We start from the raw sequence: 21,168 nt of genomic DNA on the forward strand, positions 1-21,168 counted from the left end.
GTGGACCATAGGCTCTGTGTGGACTGTCTCTCCAGGATATCTTGACAGTGATGATGGAGGAATACAATGAACCCAATACTAATTTTACTATTTCCACTTGGCCCACTGTATTCATCTCCTGATCTCATCACCATCCATTGGTTTTCCAAGTTAGAAATTTGGGACTCGCCTGTATACCCTCTCCTTTCTCATTTAATAGAGCACTGAGTCGTGGTCATTTTACTTCTCAAAAAATCTTTTGAGTCTTCCTCCTTTACATCATTGCTTGTAAAATTGACATTGCATAGACTTTAGCATATGCTGCCTGGAATATTATAAGTCCAACTCACCTCACTATTTCAGTCTTGGATGCCGTATCTTCCTCCTTTCCTCGCTCCTTAAATCCATACTATAGCAAAAGCAAGCTAAGATACAAATCTATTCGTGCCATTCTCTTTCATAAATTCTCTCGTAACTCCTTACAAACATCAGATGCCTTAGGATGACATATTCAGTCCTTCGTAACCTCAATACTCCATACCTCTCCAGCCTCATTTCCAACTGCTTCCTGATTTGTACTTATTCATTTCTTAGTAATACAGAATTTCCAATAGTTCCCCAAACACATCGCATGATTCCAGAACCCCATACCTTTTCTTTAGGCCCTTGCCTCTAGCATCTTAACTGTATTTCTGGCTTGTCATTTAAGAATCTGCACTAACACCCTTCTTTATAGTCTTCCTCTGAAGATGAATGTTTGAATTTGTGTCCGCTCTTGTGAAAACAATATCCAGTTTCACTTAATAAAATAACATCGGCAATAACATCAACTCATGTGGGTGGGAAGACACGTTCTGACCATATTTCTGCCACGAACAAGCTGTGTGACCTTGGACAAATTGCTAGACTTCTCTACTTCTAAATTTCCTTTTGCCTATGAAAACCTCTGTAAGCTAGAATCTTTCCAAAGTTCTCTCCATTTTCTATTTTTTGTGTCTCTTGACCAGGGACAAAATATCTCCAAGTTTTCAATAAATCAGTAGTTAAGTACAACTGAAAGCAAGCCTTGCTGTTTATTGATCACTCTTAGGTAAAGTGGCTTTTATATGAAATCAATACATGTATTAAATACATTCAAAGTCATTGCTTTACATACTCAAAGGGATCACACTGTTCACAGAAATGAGGTCTGCTGGCCCCCACCTTGTAGACTGTAGCGTTTTGTTTAATTTTTTTCTTCCTTTCATTAATGAAAGTTATCAATTCTGGGAAGATAGACTTTGGTAGAAAGGAAGGAGCAGATTTTGAAATCAGACCTGGGTTCAAATTTTGGCTCTGTAATTTACTTTCTTTGTGACCTTCAGGAAGTGACATGAGCTCTTTATGTTTCCTCAGTACTGAAGTAGAGATGTCACTACTAGAGGACCACAGTAGATCAAACACATCCAACGTGAGAAATGGTACAGGAACACAGGAGGCACTCCCTCGATGTTGTTGTACTTATTATCATGATTTCACTAGCTAGAAGAAATGTGCAGTCAGAAAATTATGCTCAAATCTTTCATTATATGAGAGATGTTTATACCAGTGTCAGGTAACCATGAATGCTCTGATAATAGGTTAAGATGCAATCCAGGATTAAATTGGTTCAATTTTTTTTCTTTTTTTTTGAGACTGAGTCTCTGAAACTCAGGCTGGAGTGCAGTGGTGAGATCTCAGCTCACTGCAACCTCTGCCTCCTGGGTTAAAGCAATTATCCTGTCTCTGCTTCCTGAGTAGCTGGGATTACAGGTGTGTACCACCACTCCCGGCTAATTTTTGTAATTTTAGTAGAGACGGAGTTTCACCATGTTGGTCACGCTGGTCTCAAACTCCTGACCTTGTGATCCACTCCCCTTGGCCTCCCTAAGTGCTGGAATTACAAGCATGAGCCACTGCACCCTGCCTCAATTTCTTCATTTTATGGATAAAAAACATGAAAGCCAGAGAGGTTAAATGACTTATCTCAAAATAATTCTTTATCAATTGATGGTGACTTGAATCCCATTGTTCTATGTTCCAGTGGAATTTCTTCCCTTTAGTTTATGCTTCCCAAACTTGAACTTACATCGCAGTCATCCAGAGGATTTGGCTTTTGTTTTGTTTTGTTTTGTTTTTTGTTTGTTTGTTTTTTCTAAGACAGGGTTTCACCATGTTGGTCAGGCTGGTCTTGAACTCCCGACCTCAGGTGATCCACCCGCCTTGGCCTCCTAAGTGCTTGGATTACAGGCGTGAGCCACAACACCTGGCCCCAGAGGATTTGTAGAACAGATTGCCGCACCCACCCCAAAGATAGTAGGTCTGGGGTGGGCCTGAGAATTTGCATTTTTAACACTCTTGCACATATTGCTGATGCCATACTTCAAACAGCATAGCTGCAGACAGCCCTGTTCTGAATTGGCCAGGAAGAGTTCTCAGCTTTCTTAAACACCTCACTCTTGGAAAGTGGCAAAGAAAGATGAGGCCATATGTCTTGATTATGCCCTACCAGATTTTGCATGGGATTCAGCACTGCCAATGAATGGAGTACAAGTGTTTCTCCTCTTCCTGCCTTTTTTGCTTTTTCTCTTAGACAAAAGGTGTTAAGTTTCAGCAAAACATACTGTGAAGCTTATTTTATAAAAATTACAGTTTGTTTTGGTTGATGTGCTTATAGCCGTATTCAAAGCTTTCAGAATGCACATGGAAAACTGCAGTGCCTGAGATGAGAAATTGGCCCTGGGCTCATCATTTACTTTGTGTAGTGAAAAACCATGCCGCTTTTGTACTTCAATGGTGGGAAAAAATAAAGCAAGGCTAAATGCTATCTGGAAAGATGAAACACAGAATGAGTTTGAGTAATTGAACAGTGCTGCCTATATATCTCCTCTGAGAAGAGGGAAACGGATTATATCCCCAAAGTTCTCCTGTTAAGTCTGCAGTTTAGAGCTCCCAGCTCACATTTCCATAGAAACAATCTTGCTCTTTCAACTGTATTGTACGTTACAAAGCGTTTTAATGAACTTACCTAGAAACAAAATGATTATTCCTAAAGTTATTTCTGAAGAAAAATGCCATCTGCTTTGTGGTGACAAGGTAAGAGAGGGTCCAAGAACAAATATACATCATTTCATGGAGAAAGAGGGTCTGAGAGCAGTCAGATTACATTCAATCCCAGCACCAACAAATTCTGTGCAAAAACAAAAGCATTTTAAACTTCTCTCAATTTCCTTATCTGCTAAGTGCAGATAATATACACCTAACAGAATCTTTGTGACAATTAAGTGGGATAATATATGTGAGGGCTCTCCTACCACATCTTTAACAGAGTAGGCACTCAATAAATCACTCTTGTCATTGCTTAAGGAGAGTGCATTCTCTGGTTCCTCTTTCTTCATTTTCATGCCTTTTTTCATCCACAGAACAGAGTCAGCTCCACCCAGGAAACAGGAGGAGGTAGGCCACTTCAAATCCCACCTTCCTCAATTATGCAGCAATTCAGCTCCACCCAGGTCAAATCTAAAATGAGCTGACCAAATCCATCTCATCACCCAAACAAACATTAAGAGCTTTCCATTAACTTGCCCACCTGCCTTGGAGGGCAGGTTAAAAGGGTTTTGTTGTCACTCAAACTTTTTTGGAACTTGAATTACTTATTACATTTTCAGGTTCTTCATGAGCAATTTATGAAGCAATTTCATAGTGTTTTCTCCCAAGGGGAAATTGAATTTTTTTCTCTATTAACATAGCAATACAAAATATTTACGAGTGATGTATTGCATCTATTTATGTTAATTAAGGGGAAACCATGTGTACTCATGAAGGTAAATGTTTGTTTCTTTCTGTAGATAGTTCAGCAACATTCATTAACTCATTATCAACTATTCTCAGTGCTGGAAATCACAAACGAAGGTGATTAAAAATTCTGCCTAATGGTGTTTAGATCCAAGTGGGAAAAACGAGATCAATAAAAATATATATAGTTTGTATGGTAGTGGTAATTGCTAAAAAGTGTACAAGGGTTTGGAAGAGGTGAGGAAGAGTTGGGAGTGGAAGAGTGTCATCTGGGAGAAGGTATCTGCTAGATTTAGGTCTAGGAAGAGGAAAACACAAGTGCAAATCCCTAAGGTAGAAGCGTGTCTGTATGATCTCGGCACATGGTGGAGACCACTGTGGCTGGAGTGAGTAAGGGGTGTATGTATAGTGAGAGATAAAAACCAAAGAGTTATCATTAAAGGCACATATCCGATTTTAAATGGGCTTTTATTTATCTTTTTTTTTTTAATTGAGATGAAGTTTTGCTCTTGTTACCCAGGCTAGAGTACAATGCTACAATCTTGGCTTACTGTAACCTCCACCTCCTGGATTCAACAGATTCTCCTGCCTCAGCCTCCCTAGTAGTTGGGATTACAGGCATGCACCACCACGCCTGGCTAATTTTTGTATTTTTAGTAGAGACAGGGTTACACTATGTTGGCCAGGGTGGTCTCGAATCCTGACCTCATGTGATCCACCTGCCTCAGCCTCCCAAAGTGCTGGGATTACAGGCATGAGCCACCAATCCTGGCCTTTAAATATGCTTCTATTTGTCTTTTTTTCTATTTAAAAAAATAAAAGCTATTGGAAGGTTTTTGAGCAGAGTCATCACATGACTTGATCTATGCTTTAAAAGATTTACTCTGTCTTTTCTTTCTATAGGATAGAATATGGGGAGGCAAGGGCAGCAGCTGATGCCTTATGAGAGGAGTCATGAAGGAGAGGATGGTGGCTTTGGTCTGGAGTTGGCAGTGGTACTCAGAATTAGCAAAATACATTTGGTAATGATTTGCATGTTAGCTGAAGATCCTTCTACTTGGAAGCTGCTGGAATCAATGTACACCTACCTGGTTTACACCTGCCTGGACAATTCACCATTTTAAGATAGGGGAGGTAGGAAGAGTCCACACTGCATCAGCATTTGATTTTAAATAGTCATGAACAAATACTTACATGGCACATATTCTCAATTATTTTCCCCCAGTTTTTGGCAATGACTGGATGTCCCAAATGCAAAGATGAATACTCTGAGAAGATTAAGTTGCCTCTACAAGAAAATTCTAAATTGCGATGTGCATGTTCTATTTCCTTCTTGCTTTAAACCTTTGCACACCAGTTTGTTAGTCTTTTATACTGTAATTAGTTTTGCAAATAACCTCTTAATTTTCAACTAAAAATGTAATTTTTTTCTGAAAACTTGAATATCATCTTGTACTCTTTTCATTTTCAGCTCTAGTGGTTCCTTGGTTTTCAGTATCTATAAATTTCATCACATGTGTATTTGTCACTTCCATTTAAGTCTCTCCAGCCAGTTTGCCACATTCCTAAGTCGTCTCTCCCTGAATTTCTGGAATAACCTCTTAATTAGTCCCTTTGCCTTTAGACCAGCCACGCTTACCCCTAAACCCCCAGTCACTTGTCTGCACAGCAACCACAGTGATCATTCTAAAGGACACACTTGATGCTGTGTGCCTCTGCTTACAGCCTTTCAGTGGTTCCCTCATGCTCTCAAGATAAAACAACAACAACAAAAAAAAAAAACTCCTTTTTGTGTGGATCCTTCGTGACCTGTGTTCTGTTTACTTTAATAGCCCTGTATCTTGAAATACGATTTATTCCCAGTTCATCAACTTTGTGTTGTTCCTACGCAAACACACTCACTCAGACAACTGAGCTCTTGCCTATGTCTAAGATAAAGTGATTTCCCTCTAGGTTCCAAGCTATTGAAATTACTGTTTGCCCTATAAGTAACAGATTTTTCCTATCTTTGTCTGACCCTGTTCATGCTTAAGATCTCTCCTCAGATGATGTCTTTTTGTCAGAAAACCTGTCTAGAATCAAGGGTGAGTTAAGTGTCTGTGAAATGAGCTTCTATGATGAACCGCCTTTGCTCTCACTATAGTATTTAACACCTGCCTCTTTATTTTTCTGCATTTCCCATTTGACTATAGGTGCCAAGAAAACAAAAGCTGGCTCACTTGTACCTAATATATTCCCAGCTCCTGCATCAATGTTGGGCCCTTACTGGATGCTCAGTAATACTTGGTGAATTATCTTGGATTGAATAAAAAAGCAAAGCCTAAGAACTTTGTGATTAAATACACCGAATGTGCAATTTATTCTCACTAGTGTCAAGACATTGAGTCATCCTCCGCTTGGGGCACTTCTTTGCAAAGAGCTATTATATTTATTCATTTTATGATCTTGTCCTCATCTTTTACCACTGATGAAGAGACCAGCCTTTTCTTATTTTTTAGCCAGACTATTAAAGAATGAGATATGATTTAAAATTTCAGCCCTTCACTCTTTCAGACTTGAAGACTACTTCAGTAGACCAGAGGACCTCAGATCTATTTTCTTTTATCTATTCATTGACCCATGTCAAAATAATGTAAAAGCGAAGTCTAGTTGCCTTATGAGAGTTTTCCCTTATAAGTAATCAATACTGTGGTGGCTATAGACTTTTATTGTAGGTTACATGTTATGGTTGAAAATCCCTTTAACCATTATCTTTTACATTCCACCCCTGCCCTTCAGGCCTCTGCACATGTACACACACAGAAATGCCCCCTGTACACACACTTTCCTAAAGCTAATTGGTGCTAGGACCAAACTTTCACTTGAGATTAACAGGGTGTATACAGTGAACTCGATGATCTACTCTTTCTCTGAAGCTCCCTCCTCTCTTGACTCTCATGAAACATTACTTTCTAGGGTCTCCTTAGATCTCACTTACTAAACCTGCTCTGGCCCTCTTGGCTCCTCTTGCTTCTAGAAGGTTGATTCTTTGTTATTTTCTCTTTCTCTTTCCTGAATATCTCATTCACTCCTGTCACTTCAATTATCTCCTTTATGTGGATGAATCCTAGATTATCTTTTCTCTTGCTCTGGCCCTTCTTCCAGGGCAAAGCTCCACATTTTAAATTATCAGCTCAGCAGCTCTGCCTGGATTACCTGATGGGTAACATCTTCAAAGGATAAAGCCCCTCATTTCCTAGAGTTAATTGCTACCATGAACAGTCTTTGAAAGTCATACTCTATAACTTTCTCATGTTCAGAGCATTGCACACTTCAACTAAAAATGAAAAATTCAGTAGCTGAAGAGTTTAGTTCATTTCAGCTTTCTCCATCCTAAGACAGCTAAGCTAGTTGATGGGACTGATAACACGTTAATGTCTTTTCTCTACTGATACAATCATTTCTCCTCCATTTTCTTTGTAATAGTCCAGGAAATTCTTTGAGGGAAGAATACATCCCAGTTCTGCATACTCCAGGGTTCTATCCTGTAACTGGTAGTTCATGTCTGGACTTGCACCTAACCGTTTCTGACCACTAAAACAAAAGGAGAGTGTCCCTCGGTCTGATCATTATTTTATACATTCTAAATTGTTTAGTGTTCTCTTTTTAATATTTTGAAATGTACAGTCCTCAGAGCCCTTTCTCTGTGAAAATTAGTTCAGAAATAGGAATGCTAATTAAAGCTGCCCTTTCCTTCTCAAAGACAAGGTTCTTTTTCTGTACGTTAAAAATAAAACACACCACACATACTCTCACACTCACATGCGCTTACCTTAATTGGTTTGTTCCTAATAAAATGGAATCTATCTTCGTGAATTTCTGTTTAAGTTATCTTTATTCTTCTTATTTAAAGAGTGTTTCCTGTTAAAAGTAATATATTACAACCATGTGGTAGGCAGACTAAAAAAAAACCCAAAGATGTCCATATCCCAAACCCAAAAATTGTGAAATAATAAATTTGTGTTGTTTTAGGTTATGTGGCACAAGGTAATCAGTATTGCTAATGAAATTAAGGATGCTCATCAGATGACCCTAAAATAAGAATAGTATTCTGGATTATTTAGGTTAGCCCAATGTAATCACAAGGACAGAAGGAGGTAGATGGGTCAGTGTCAGGGCAATGCAATGTGAGAGAGACTCAAGTGGTCGTTACTGGCACTAACAATGGAAGGGGCCACAAGCCAAGATAAGTAGGCAGCCTCTAGAAGCCAGAAAGGCAAGAAAATTGATTGTCTCCTAGATCCCCCAATAGGAATGTGGCCCTGCCAACACCCTGATTTAAGCCCAGTGAGAACCATTTCAAATTTCTGATCTTCAGAACCATAACATAATAAATTTGTGTTGTTTTAAGCCACCAGTCTTGTGGTGATTTGCCACAGCAGCAACAGGAAACAAATACAAAGTAATTTCAACATTATAGTAATGGGTACAATGACAGAAAATAAGCCATCTCAGGCAGATAAGCTGCAGTACTGACTGTGAGCTCTGGGAAACCTCATGCCCAGAAGAACAATTTCATTTCCAATTCTCTGGACCTCTGTATTTGAAGCTGAGGTAGGGGAAAACTTTTCTTCTTCCTCTACTCTTAATAAGGCTTAGTCCCTTTTGTCAAACTGATTCATTGGGATATAACCCCCAGCTTCACTGATTGCTGGGTTACAATGAATCTTGGAAGCTATTTTTAGATGCTTCTGATTTAGGGAACGCTAGCAAGAGTTTGCATTCATGAACAGCAATATGGACACAGGTAATATTAATCTTGGCCTTCATGGTCAGTTCATAAGTCTTCTCCTTCTCTGAGATTTTCCTGATCTCACTATAAGAATCTTCCTCTTCTATAGTGCATATTCCCTTCTTGCTTGTAACTTAGCTATTATGTAGACATCTTCACACCCTATTGCAGTGGAAAGAGAACTGGACTAATGATCTGAAAGCCAGGCTACACATCTGGTACCCAGTCATGTGCCGTGACCTCAGAGAGCTAGCACTTAGAGAATAAATACCTGCCATGACCCATACCTGCATTCTAGTAGGCATTCTCTAAACATTTACTCTGTGCTTTCTTTGTCCATCATCCATTGAGAATGTGCAGGGCTTTGAGGTTGACACAAAGGGGACTTCCAGGTCATTGAGACCTCATGCATTCTAATCTCATAGATGAGGAAAATGATCCTGGTGATAATTGTATATAGGATGGGGGAGTGGGGGACAGGAAGCATAAGAGGAGAGAGCACATGGATAAACATAGGAATTTGGACTTATTTGAGAAAGAGAATTTTGAGAACTATATGAAATTTTCTTTCCATTTAATCTTGATATGGTATGGCTTTGCCCTACCCAAAATTTCATTTTGAATTCTAATCCCCATAATCCCCATATGTCAAGGGCAGGACCAGGTGGAGGTAATTGTATCACGGGGGTGGTTTCCCCCATGCTGTTCTCATGATAGCGAGTGAGTTCTCAGGGACTCTGATGGTTTTATAAGTGTCTGGCATTTCCCTGCTTGCACCCACTCCATCCTGCTGCCCTATGAGGAAGGAGCCTGCTTCTCCTTTGCCTTTTTCCATAATTGTAAATTTTCTGAGGCCTTCCCAGCAATGAGGAACTGTGAGTCGATTAAACCTCTTTACTTTATAAATTACTCAGTCTCGGGTATTTCTTCCTAGCAATGTGAGAACAGACTAACACAGTCCCTACAACTCTTATACAACCAAGTATGCTAAAAATATTCATTCAGTTTTTCTGCAGAATTGGAAAGTGTTTAAGCCAAAGCATGCTGGGTTCCCAAGTACTATTGTGGTGCAAGAAATGAGCCTAGGCAGCTCTGAGAACACGCAAGTCATTCTCTGGGAATCTTGTGCCCAAGAACTGGGAGGATCAAGCTGATGTGATGTATCTATGGCAGCAAGGCCTTGGCCCAGATGAGCAGGAAGGTATCACAGGGCCTAGGAACAGACCTAGATGTAGGGCCAAGGCCCAGCCATGGCTGCCGCAACATCTGTGGAGATGCCATTTGTCATGTTTTTTAACCACCTGCTCCATTTCTAAGGTCAGCTGAAGCTGTAGCTAAGAAAGTGAAGCTGAAGAGAGTCTGTATTTCTAGTTATAAGAGACTCAAGACTGGTAGCCCAGAGAGGCAGGATTAATTGAAGGAGAAATAGTACCTTGATCAGCCCTTTCCTGGAGTCCTCTTTTATTCATTTTAGATCACATCTCCATGGCCATTGATGAGAATCTCACAAACAGAACACAGGCCCCATTCATCTATGTATCCTGGGACTTCTCAGTGCCTGGAGTGTAGGAATGCCTGTTTCTTCTCTCTCTCATTTCTCCCTTTCCCCTTTATTTCTCTCTTCTCCCTTCCCTTCATCTTTTCTCCTCCCACTCACCTCTATCCTGAGCTTCTTCCCTTATCTCATTTGCATTTTCATTGTTCTCTTAACCTTGCTCCCAGGAAAGAATTTGTTACTAAATATTTATACTTTATTATGAGGTTAAGGTCACATCCTACTTTTCTGAAGGTCATTTGCTTTTTAAATCCTCTTTTCCTTTATGTAATGGGGCCACAGTAAAAAATAAAACAAAATAAAAATGATGACTTTGACACATACTTCCCCTCCGATGTAAGAACATTGGCTCTTGAGTGAGAATTCTTGAAGTCAAGTCCCAGCTCCCCAACTGCTAGCATTGTAGTTTTGGGCAAGTTATTTAAACTTTTGCATCTCAACATTCTCATCTACGTAATGGGGTTAATAATTAGGTTGTTCTATTGAGATATTAAGAGAGTTTATGTAATGTACACAGCACACTGTGTGTCACATGGTAGGAAATCAATATTATTGTACCACAAACTATAATACATAAAAGGGATAATGATTATTATTATCCTGGAGAATCACTGTCCTAAAGCAGTGTGGTGGGGTGTGACAGACTCTAATTATAGAGAGATTACGTCAAAATGGATATGACAGGAGAGCCACAAATTACATACTGGATTAAATGAGTAAACCCAGGAACTCATTCAGGTTAGGCCACAAAGGCTGGGAAAAGAAAATTATGGCAAAAAAATGTCATAAACCCTAAGGAAAGCTTATATTCTAATGTAAGTTTTCTAGTTGGACTTCCAAATAGTCTACTCATTTGTTCATATGAATTACATACTGCACATGCTTTGATCATAAGAGTCATAAGAACTATTTTCGAGATACATTAGTGCAATATTGCTGGAAGTGTCTTAGGATGGAAGGTGTTTTTTCCCTTGGCTTTCTATTTGAAACTCCAGTCGACCTTGTGGATTCAATAGGGCATTAAAAACAGAAGGCTACAGTGCTTAGTGGTTTAATGGACATCCATATACATATTTTAAAGAAGTCCATTCAAGACACATTAACTAACCTTTCAGAACTGAGCCTTCAGCTAAGTGAAATCGCTTGAGTCTGATCATGTTTGAGCAGAAAGTTCATCTAGAGAACATTTAGGAATTTACAAAGTAATTGAGAAACCCCAAGATAGAAAGGCTTGATACACTTTAATGGGGAGGTGATGTTGAGGGTAGAGTAGAGGGTGCCTGAGGATGGATAATTTTCATCACCTTGATGAGAAAATCTTACGATGTGAAGAGACATTAAGGGTCGTACACCGACCTTGTCTTTGTTACTTGCCCCATCAAGTCCTGATGTTAAGTGGCTTCTTTCAACAACTAAATCTCATTTTTCTCTCCTGCCTTGGAAGTCTCAATCTGGCTTCACCACTGCTATACATGCTGTCTTTAGTCTTTGAGACAGGTTCACGCTCTGTTGCCCAGGCTGGAGTGCAGTGGTATTGGCAGCATCTGCCTCTCGGGCTCAAGCAATCCTCCCACCTCAGCTCCCCAAGGAGCTGAGACTACAGGCCCATGTTACCATGCTCAGCTAATTTTTGTAATTTTGTAATTTTCTCCATGTTGCCCAAGCTGATCTTGAACTTGTGAGTTCAAGTGATCTTGCACCTTGACCTCCCAAAGTGCTAGGATTACACACATGAGCCACGGCACCTGGCCAAAGCTGTCCTTGTATAGCCCATTTATGTTCCTGAGACAGTCACTTCTTTTCTCTAAACTCATTTTCAATGACCTAGATTAGGTTGCTCTCTTCATTGCAACCTTCCAGATGATGCCAGCCATCCCGACGGCTTGCTTTTCTTAGCTCCTATTGACTGAGAGAAGAAATTTTCCTTCTAGAACTTCACTACTTTCTAACTTTTCAGTGTATCATCCTGATTTCTCCTATACTAAGCAAGTCAAGAAATATGAAAAGCTAAAGGATTCAAAGCCACCTGTGTCTACTTTCAAGTCCCTGACCTTGAACAAGCCAACTTTGCTCTCTATACCTCCTTTTCATGCATTTGTAAATTTTTAAAATAGATTATTTTATCTTTAAATGATTTCTAAAAGATTGTACAAATATGGGTGTAGGAATAAAAAAAACTTTCTCTCCTTCTTTCTCAGGTTTAGTAGTCGGGCCCTATAAATTGAACTGGCAAAGGACAGAGTGATAGAAAAAATAGATAATAGAGTTTGTTTACAGGTGCAGTGCAAATATACATGTGAGAAGTCAATGAAGAGTAATTCAAATGGATGCTTAGAATTGGGGGCTTATATAATCATCCTTATATAGGGTGATCAATTTTGAAGTGACAAGACAAAGAAAAAAGGGTTCAGGCTTCTAGAGTGGTAAATTGTTGAAAGAAAAATGTATAGGAGAAAGTAATGGAATATAAGGCTTATTTGTATGGTTTTCTGATGAGTGATTATAGTTGTTTCTTTCTTCTCATACAGGAGAGCAGAAGGGAATACTTTACAAAGAGAAATTTATACATCTATCCCCTGCCTTGAGGCAGAAAGGGTGAAGGTAGCTTTTCCTGAGTCTCCTATTTCAGTTGTCTTCAATTGAAAATAATCCTTATGCCAAAGTGACATATTTTGGAGAAACATTTTCTGATTCCCTTCATAGACTAATAATCTTAAATTTAAATTTGACTTGTTTCTATATGCATTGATATTCTGTGTATTTGAGGAGAGAACAGGCAGACAGTAAATATATCTGACTTTAATGTTTTCCTCAATCTTGCTACATTTATTTTTGCATTTATTATAATGTCAACAAATAGTATGAGGAACATTTCTTAACTGAGACTATCACCTGGTGAAATTTCAAACTGAAGCTATAACAGTAAGGAAAACTGATCAATTTCAGATTTTAGATAAATCATCTCATTTGAGATTATTTAAACGATGGCAATGCAGTGGGGTGAGGAAACAAAGTCTGCTGACCCTTTCTCTTTGACAGACTGGTCAATTGATTTGGACATGCCTCCCTGGAGTGAGTTCTTACTTTCCTAAGAGTTTCTGAAGATATTTTCCTTTCGAAGTCTCTTACCCTGTTAAATGGTCCCAGTTAAAGAACCATTCTACATGGAGCAGAGGGGCCTGAGGGTGGAGTGGTGAATGATAAAGTGTGGAGACCCTGGTACTGAGTATACCCACATTCAAATCCCAGTCCTACCAAGTGCTGACTGTGAGACTTCAGGCAAGTGGCTTAACATTTTAAAGCCTGAATTTTCTCCTTGAAACCAAACTATAGTATAGATTTTGGGGAATTATAAAAGGATTAAATTAGTTAATATCTGTAAAGATTTTAGAGTAGTGCCTGACACTTAAAAGTTCTCCATAAAGTACTCTACTCTTTTTGGAGTAAATCAGGTGTAAACCCTGGTTATGTCCCTTGTTTAATGTAATTTTGTGAAAATAAATTAATCCCAATGCCCCTTAGTTTTTATTCTTCTTTGAAATAGTGATAATAACACCTAACCTATTGATTTGGGTGACATGAACTAATTCATACATGTAAACTACATAATACAGTGCCTGGCTTAGAGTCAGTGGGTAAAAGCCATTAGTGTATCTTTGGTATTCCCTTCCTTTGGTCTGAAAGACAGACCTCTATCAGACACCCATTATAATGTAAAGAAAGGGGTGAGCCTGGGAATGAGGGAGAAAGCCAAAATGTTTTAATATTAAAAGCTGAGTTGGGGCTAGCAAATTATTGCAATAAAATGATTGAGCCATGATCTGGAGTTACTTTTTTAAATTTTTAAATATTAAAAATAGAGATAGGGTCTTACTATGTTGCTCAGGCTGGTCTCAAACTCCTGAGCTCAAGTGATCCTCCCACCTGGGCCTCCCAAAGTGCTATGCAGGCAACTATTCTTTCCCAGAGTGACCCTAGATAAACAGCATTCTCCAGATGCCCCCTGCTTCCCTAGACTTTTCAGATGAAGCATGAAACTCCTCTGATGGTGCTGTCACCTGACAAAATGTCACAGGTGGGGGTGCACATGAAAGAGCCCCTGCATACTTGGGAGACAGCAGATTTGATCTGGTAGCCACAGCTGACAGACAGAGCTCAGAAAGCATGTGGTAGCTAATGCAGATAGGAAGGGGCCGGACCTCCAATCAGCTGGCAGATTCTAAACAGAGAATGCTATTGTCCTGAAGGCAAATCCTATCTGAAATCTAACAAAATCATATTCATGGGACTTCATGTGAATTTCAAAAAGGATAGGGATTTTATTCCTGGAAAATGAGATGTGGCAATTTTAAAATACTTTACCAACTCTGTTAACCAAGAGATCAACTGGCAAATATTTCCTGAAATCTGCTCATAGAAATAAAGGGAAACGCATGAATTTGGAAGCCAGACAAAGCAATGATTGAATTCTGGGTTTTCTAACCCTCTCTGCCCTTTAGTTGTTTTCAACTACAATACGGTCTGATGTAGGGTTAAAAGACATGCTTACATTTAATTGACCTAATTAATTCTTATAATTTTTATTTTAACTTTTGACTTTCTGTAGCTAAAGTTTGGTGGAAATTTCAGAAAATGGTTACCTAAAATATTTTTTCCCACTAATTACTAAAACCTGCTTCCCCTCCCCAGGCTTGCCAACATAACTGAAAAGAAAATGTTTGAATGGTTGGGTGATGGGGCAGATGGACACAAAGGTATCCCTTATAAACATGTGATTCAAAATGAGAAGCACCTTTGGCAGGACCAACTTATTTCTAGCACTCAAGGGAAATGAACAACCCTGTGGGTTGAGATGATCAGCAGGTCTTCATGGGAAAAATACTGGAACTAGACCTTGAAGTAGGGGTGGCAGGACCAGGGAAGAGAAAAATAGTTTCATTCAGGGAAACCTTGCAGAGCCTCTAAAGAGTTGGAACTTGGCTGGGCATGGTGGCTCATGCCTGTAATCCCAGCACTTTGGGAGGCTGAGGCAGGTGGATCACAAGGTCAGGATTTCCAGACCAGCCTGGCCAAGATGGTGAAACCCCATCTTTATTAAAAAAAAAAAAAAAAAAAAAAAAAAAAAAAAAGATACAAGAAAAGAAATAGCTGGGCGTGGTGGCTTGTGCCTGTAATCCTAGCTACTCTGGAGGCTGAGGCAGAGAATTGCTTGAACCCAGGAGGCAGAGGTTGCAGTGAGCTGAGATTGTGCCACTGCACTCCAGCCTTGGCGACAGAGCAAGACTTTGTCTCAAAAAAAAAAGGGGGGTTGGAACTTCCACCATAATCTCACAACTACCTTATGCTGAGCAGGGGACTGCAGGGACTGGGCTCAACTCCCCACAGACAGTTAATTCTTACATCAACCATGAGAAGGGGCCAGTAACATTCCCATTTTAAACTGAGACTCAGAGATGGAGCAGATTCTCCAAGGTCATAGAGCAAGCAAGGGATGGGCTAGTATTTGACCCAGGTCTACCCACCTCAAAACTTGAGCATAGTATACTGTATTACTTCTAGTAATGATACAAGTTACCATTTTGGATGGCTACCGCCTCTATAAAGTCTCCTTCCTGATACCACCAAGCCCTTTCCCAAGTAGAGTTGACCTTCCCTCCTTGTGTTCCCATGGTACTTCGCAGAGACATCTATTCGAGTGTTGGTGCATTTATTGGTCACATTTTACTTCATGCCTGCCTCCTCATTAAACTATAAGCCCCCAAAAGGAAGACCTGAGCATTGTTCATTATTTGATCATTCATGTACCATTTATGGCTCATAGTAGCAGTTTAATAAATGCGAATGAATGACTGAAAGAATCAATGCCTATTGCCTTCCCATCACTGTGCCCACTGCTTGGTAAGTTAACCTCTTTACCCTTTGTTTTCCTCGCTTACAAAGTTAAGGTGATTGTAATACTGACCACATATAGCCGTAGCAATAAGTTAATTGTTAATAAGTCACTACAGTATTGATGAGCACATAGTAAATGCTTAGTACATGTTAATTATTATTGTGATCACATCTAATTCCCATAATTCCCTTTAAATGGAGAATTTTATTCAAGTATTATCATCTTGACTACATAGACTGGGATCTGTTATTAGAGTGGTTAAGTGTCTTGCACAAGATCACACAGCAGAAAAGAAGTGGAACTTGCAAATGTCCCTGAAGGTATGAGCTATTACAAACCCTGATATTTCCAATTCACATACAGGGCCCCAGTTGATTCTCTTCACCTCCATTTTTAGTTTGGGCTTCAGCAGAGTGGAACTAACCAACAGAGTGATTCAGCCAGTGTGGTCCTGGCACAGCACAGGGTCTGTTTGGAGTGATTTAGACTACCATGCCGATGGCATCCCTGTGGAGCTTCCCAGTTGATGAGTCACCTGGGTTTCTTAATGACACACACTCCAGGCTCCTCTGATTAGTGTGTTTTTAAAAAAACAACACCAGGTTATTTATTTATTTTTTTTATTGCATTTTAGGTTTTGGGGTACATGTGCAGAACATGCAAGATAGTTGCATAGGTACACACATGGCAGTGTGTTTTGCTGCCTTCCTCCCCTTCACCCACATTTGGCATTTCTCCCCAGGCTATCCCTCCCCAGCTCCCCGCCGCCCGCTGTCCCTCCCTTATTTCCCCCAATAGACCCCAGTGTGTAGTACTCCCTTCCCTGTGTCCATGTGTTCTCATTTTTCATCAGAGAAGTTTGTGAAACTTTGCTTTGAGAGAGGCTGAGACCAGACTTTAAAGGATGATGGCGGTACACACCTTCCAGGGGACAGTTATGAACATCTTAAGCGTTACTGGTACTGCTCTGCCACGCCCCTCCCCGCTCCACATTTGTAAATATAAGGACTAAATCAGTGTCCCTTAAGAATGCACCTGACGTGATAGCGGAGATCAGAACAAGGAGTGGCATGGCTGGAGGCTCAGGTGTTCTTGTTTGAACGTCATTGACTCGTGGAGCTTTGCTCCTGCACTTTCTCCCTGGAAAAGCTGCTCATAGACTTCCACCGGGCTTTCGAAAGGGCCCGTAGACACCAGCCACCAGAACTGATTATTTCCTAGCATTCAGAGAGGGGCTGAGCTGTCTCCCAGAGGAGGCTCTGGGAGGAGAGAGCAGCAGCTTTGGCAAAAAGGGGCCATTCGCAAGCTTCCCTGGCAGGAAACTCGCGGGCAGACAGATCTGCCCAGCCTTGTGTCAGCGAGGGGAGCGCTCGGTGCTCTCCCGGGCAAGTTTCCTAGGAGTGTCCCTCCTCGCCACGGACACTGCAAAGTCTCCAGTTCTCCGACAGATGTTTCCCTCGCAGCCGCTCTGAAGTCGAAGTACTCGCCCACTGGCTGCAGCACGGAATGGAGAGGTCTGTGCGCTGTGATTAGGGGAGCCCCACCAGCCAAATGCCAGGATCAGCATGAGAGGCTGGACTTTAACCCGGGTCTGTCCTCACCCCGGGGGGCCGCCAGCTTTGCAGGGTGCATCTGCGAGAAGCTGCTCACTTTTTCCCCTTGCAAGTCTTTGTTCCAAGCCTGACGTTGCTAGATTCTGTAATTAACTCCCTCCTCTCCAAAGGAGTCTGGAGGCTGGGATGCTCTGCCAGCTCAGAGGATGTTGACTCTGGAGTGGGAGTCCGAAGGACTGCAAACAGTGGGTATTGTTGTGATTATATGTGCATCTCTGAAGCTGCTTCATTTGCTGGGACTGATTGACTTTTCAGAAGGTAAAGTGATCGCTCCCAGTCTGTGCTGTTGGGCAGGTCAGATTTAGAAGTAGATACAGAAGCTGCAGAAGTTGAGAAGGCTTAATACCCAAAGTAAAAGTTTTAAAATATGCATGTTGGGCAGAGAGTATCCTAGCGACTGGACAGTTCATTCTGGTTTATCCAGATACTTGATATTAGAAGGGAAGAGATATGTGTTATTATCTTTCTATTTGAAATCTACTTGGGTTTAGTATTCTGTGGGTTAAATATGTTTCTAAGGTGGGGAGTTAGGACTCTCTCCTATGGGGTGATAACACAGGTTGGTATTTGGTTGTCAGTTTCATGTTGGCTACCACGCCTTAATGTCATTAGTGATTTCATCCTATGGAAGAATATCTTGATTTGTGAAGAGAATATCTGTGTGTGCCTCATTAGTTAGGAGGTATGGGGTGAACCCGGGTTGTTTATTATGATATAAATTGGGTAAGCTTTTAATATAAAATTGAGTTAATGGGTGCTCAGCAAAAATGTGCTTTGAATGCTTAATCTGCAAAAGTGTTTCATTTGCATTTCCCACTGAGTCTTATTGCTCATGTGTCTTCTGAGAGAATTCATAAGCATGGGACAGCACTGTTGCTATCAATAAATATTAGATCCATCTAATATAAATTTTACTCTTGCCATCCAAAATGAATTTTGTTATTCAAAGATTGGAGAGTTTTAAAAAGTTGATTAACTTTACTTTAACCATTTCAATATATGTGTATGTATCATACACTCATACATATTTTATAATATACTGTTTTTATTAAAATAATATACTTTGAATCATTTAAACCTAAATCACTTGATATCAATTCTACATGCAAGCTTTTCTTTCTTCCTAAGTGAAAGAATGGCGTCCCTGAGATACTTGCTAATATTTCTTCCAGATGTGGATATAATCTTTTTTCGCCAAGTTATGAATATTTACTTCTCACATAGTGTTTAATATGGGGAGATGGAAATATTTTAACTTGCCTATGCTTTCTGTAATCTTTCTAACTACAGGAGCTATGATGACATCATCCTAAACCACATCCGGTATACAGGTTGTTTCTGTTAATATGCTAATAATGGTCAATGTATCTTATCTTCAGAAAGTCCTTTTTTTCCTGAAAAGTAGGTTCATTAGGTTCTAACTGTTTAAACCAATGTAAGAACATGCATTCTCTTGTAATCTTTATATCTTCTTTAAAGTATTCTTAATCAGTAAGTTCTGCTTAGACATAATACAAATAATATTGTAATGGGATTAAAACCTCAGAATTTATTTCTTTTTCCTTTTCTTATATTTCACAGTAATTTTGTTTAACCCCTGAAGGAAATCAGTGCATAATCAGGCTTCTCCAATATTACACAATTTTGCATTCTCTTGAGATTTCTGACTCAATACACTAAATGCTAATGTCTTGATACAGTACAAGTAATTTCAATTTCTATGATTGGAATAATTTGCTTCTGTTTCATTTTGTCACCATGTTTTTCTTCTCTGGACTTAATTGAGCTATGGCCCCCAACTTTAGTGCATTGCACTCGAGCTGACTTGGTTTCAGAGCTGGGTTCTAAAGGACAACCTCCAAGAATGTATTGAGGAAGTCAACTTTCACAGTGCTATGAGGATAGAACGCAGTTCTTATATGGTCAGTGTTAATAACGTAGAAATTTAAAATCAAAAGTCTGAAGTGTAAGGCCCCTGGCAATGATTCAGCTTTTATTCTTCAAGGTCTGTTTCATATCACTTAAAGTTAAAGGTTTGCAGATTCAAACTTCAAATTTGAGTTTCAACAAAATGAAAATTAGGATTGGAAACCTGACTCCCCCGACTAGAATCTTAGAAATTTTTGAGCTGGTCTGAAATGTCTTCCTTGGGAGAGATATCTAGATCATATTCCTATCCATATCTAAATCTGTATTTCTATATCTACACACACACATATAGATGTACATAAATATAATATAGATATTATATGAAATGTCCAGTAAGCTAGCGAAACTTTTGATTATGGAATCCATGATCATGCTAAAATCCAAGGATGCAGGTTTTCACCATACATAAGGGAAGACCCACATATACTTGTTGAATCAGTCCCTTTTTCCTCTGAAACATGTTAGATAATACTAGTCTAGTCCAGCTGTTACTTTATATAGGAGACAACTACAATCCAGTGAGGTTAACTGACTTGTCATAAGACAAATGTAACTAGAATCAGAAGCAGGATCAAAACCTAAGACTACTGAATCCTATACAGTGCTTTTCCTGCTATAACATACTTGTATACATCTTCCTTAATATTGAGAAAGGGAATAAAGGAAAATACAAATGAGAAGTTTCTGAATTCTTGAGTCTTACCCTGAAATGGCTGTTATTACCACGTGAAATATTTGTGGCAAATGTATTTAAAAGAAATAAAATCATATAATAGGCACATAATTTCTACAAAGCTTGGACTTCAATCCAGGCATGGGACCCAAGCATGGGAAATAAATGAGCTAAGCCAGACCACTGAACTTTGTCATAGGTTAGAGGCAAGAGTAGGACAAATGCAAGCCAAGTGGTCTCCTCAGCCCCTTTCAAACCTCTAGGGTCTGCACTGAATTTTGACCAAATGTAACTTACATTCAATCATGATGAATGTCCAGTTCAAGTAGAGTCCAATGATGAAGCCCGATGGGAAAGTGACCCCTCCGTCCTAGGCCTCCTGCCTCTTTCTTTAGATTATGACATTGCCTAAGCAGAAACAGAACCTGGACTCTTTGATCAGTAGCCAAATAGAGGATTAAGGAAAAAAGGAAGCTAAAGTGCAAACCACACATGAAAAATTAAATTACCAGAGCCTTCATTCTTTCTAGTTACAAATAATAAAGGCTGACAGGGTTATCCAAATGCAAATTGCTAAACTCTTCACTAAGATTGTACCATCTAGAAAATATGACCCACCATATACCAGAGAATTAGCCTCTTTTTTTTTTGGGGGGTGGAGAAGTGATGGGGAGGAGGCACAGAGTAGAAGTTTGAATTTCTTTTTGGCAGCATTGAGCTTACACATTGTCCTCAGAAAGCAGTGATACCTCAGTGGTACCATCATGGAACATGTTCTCCACTGTGATTTTGTATATAGTACATTAGAAAGTACTTCTGAGTCTATTTGAATAAGAGGGCCCATATTAATATTGAGATAAAGCAGTATTGCCTTAATATTTTCATCTCTGATGCTGATGAGAATTAGACGTAGATTGGAAAGGGGTAAGAGAAACAATTCTC

General features: G+C 39.7%; 1 protein-coding gene across 9 annotated transcripts in view; it reads left to right on the forward strand.

Annotated features, from left to right (window-relative positions):
* KCNIP4 (potassium voltage-gated channel interacting protein 4) overlaps window positions 1-21,168 on the forward strand; it is a 1,202,281-nt gene that overhangs the window by 939,585 nt on the left and 241,528 nt on the right. Inside the window, exon 1 of one of the 9 annotated variants that reach the window (XM_054253643.2) lies at window positions 17,491-17,525. The exons of 6 other annotated variants lie outside the window; for them this stretch is intronic. Coding sequence is in view for 1 of the 3 variants with exons in the window: in XM_003732522.7 (XP_003732570.1) it covers window positions 17,771-17,882 (112 nt within the window). In the remaining 2 variants the exon portion in view is untranslated. Of the gene's footprint in view, window positions 1-17,490; window positions 17,526-17,765; window positions 17,883-21,168 lie in introns of those variants that run through there. 2 more of the 9 variants (XM_003732522.7, XM_054253641.2) reach the window with 2 other exon arrangements.

Source organism: Callithrix jacchus, chromosome 3, assembly GCF_049354715.1.
Source record: "Callithrix jacchus isolate 240 chromosome 3, calJac240_pri, whole genome shotgun sequence".
NCBI lineage: Eukaryota > Metazoa > Chordata > Mammalia > Primates > Cebidae > Callithrix > Callithrix jacchus.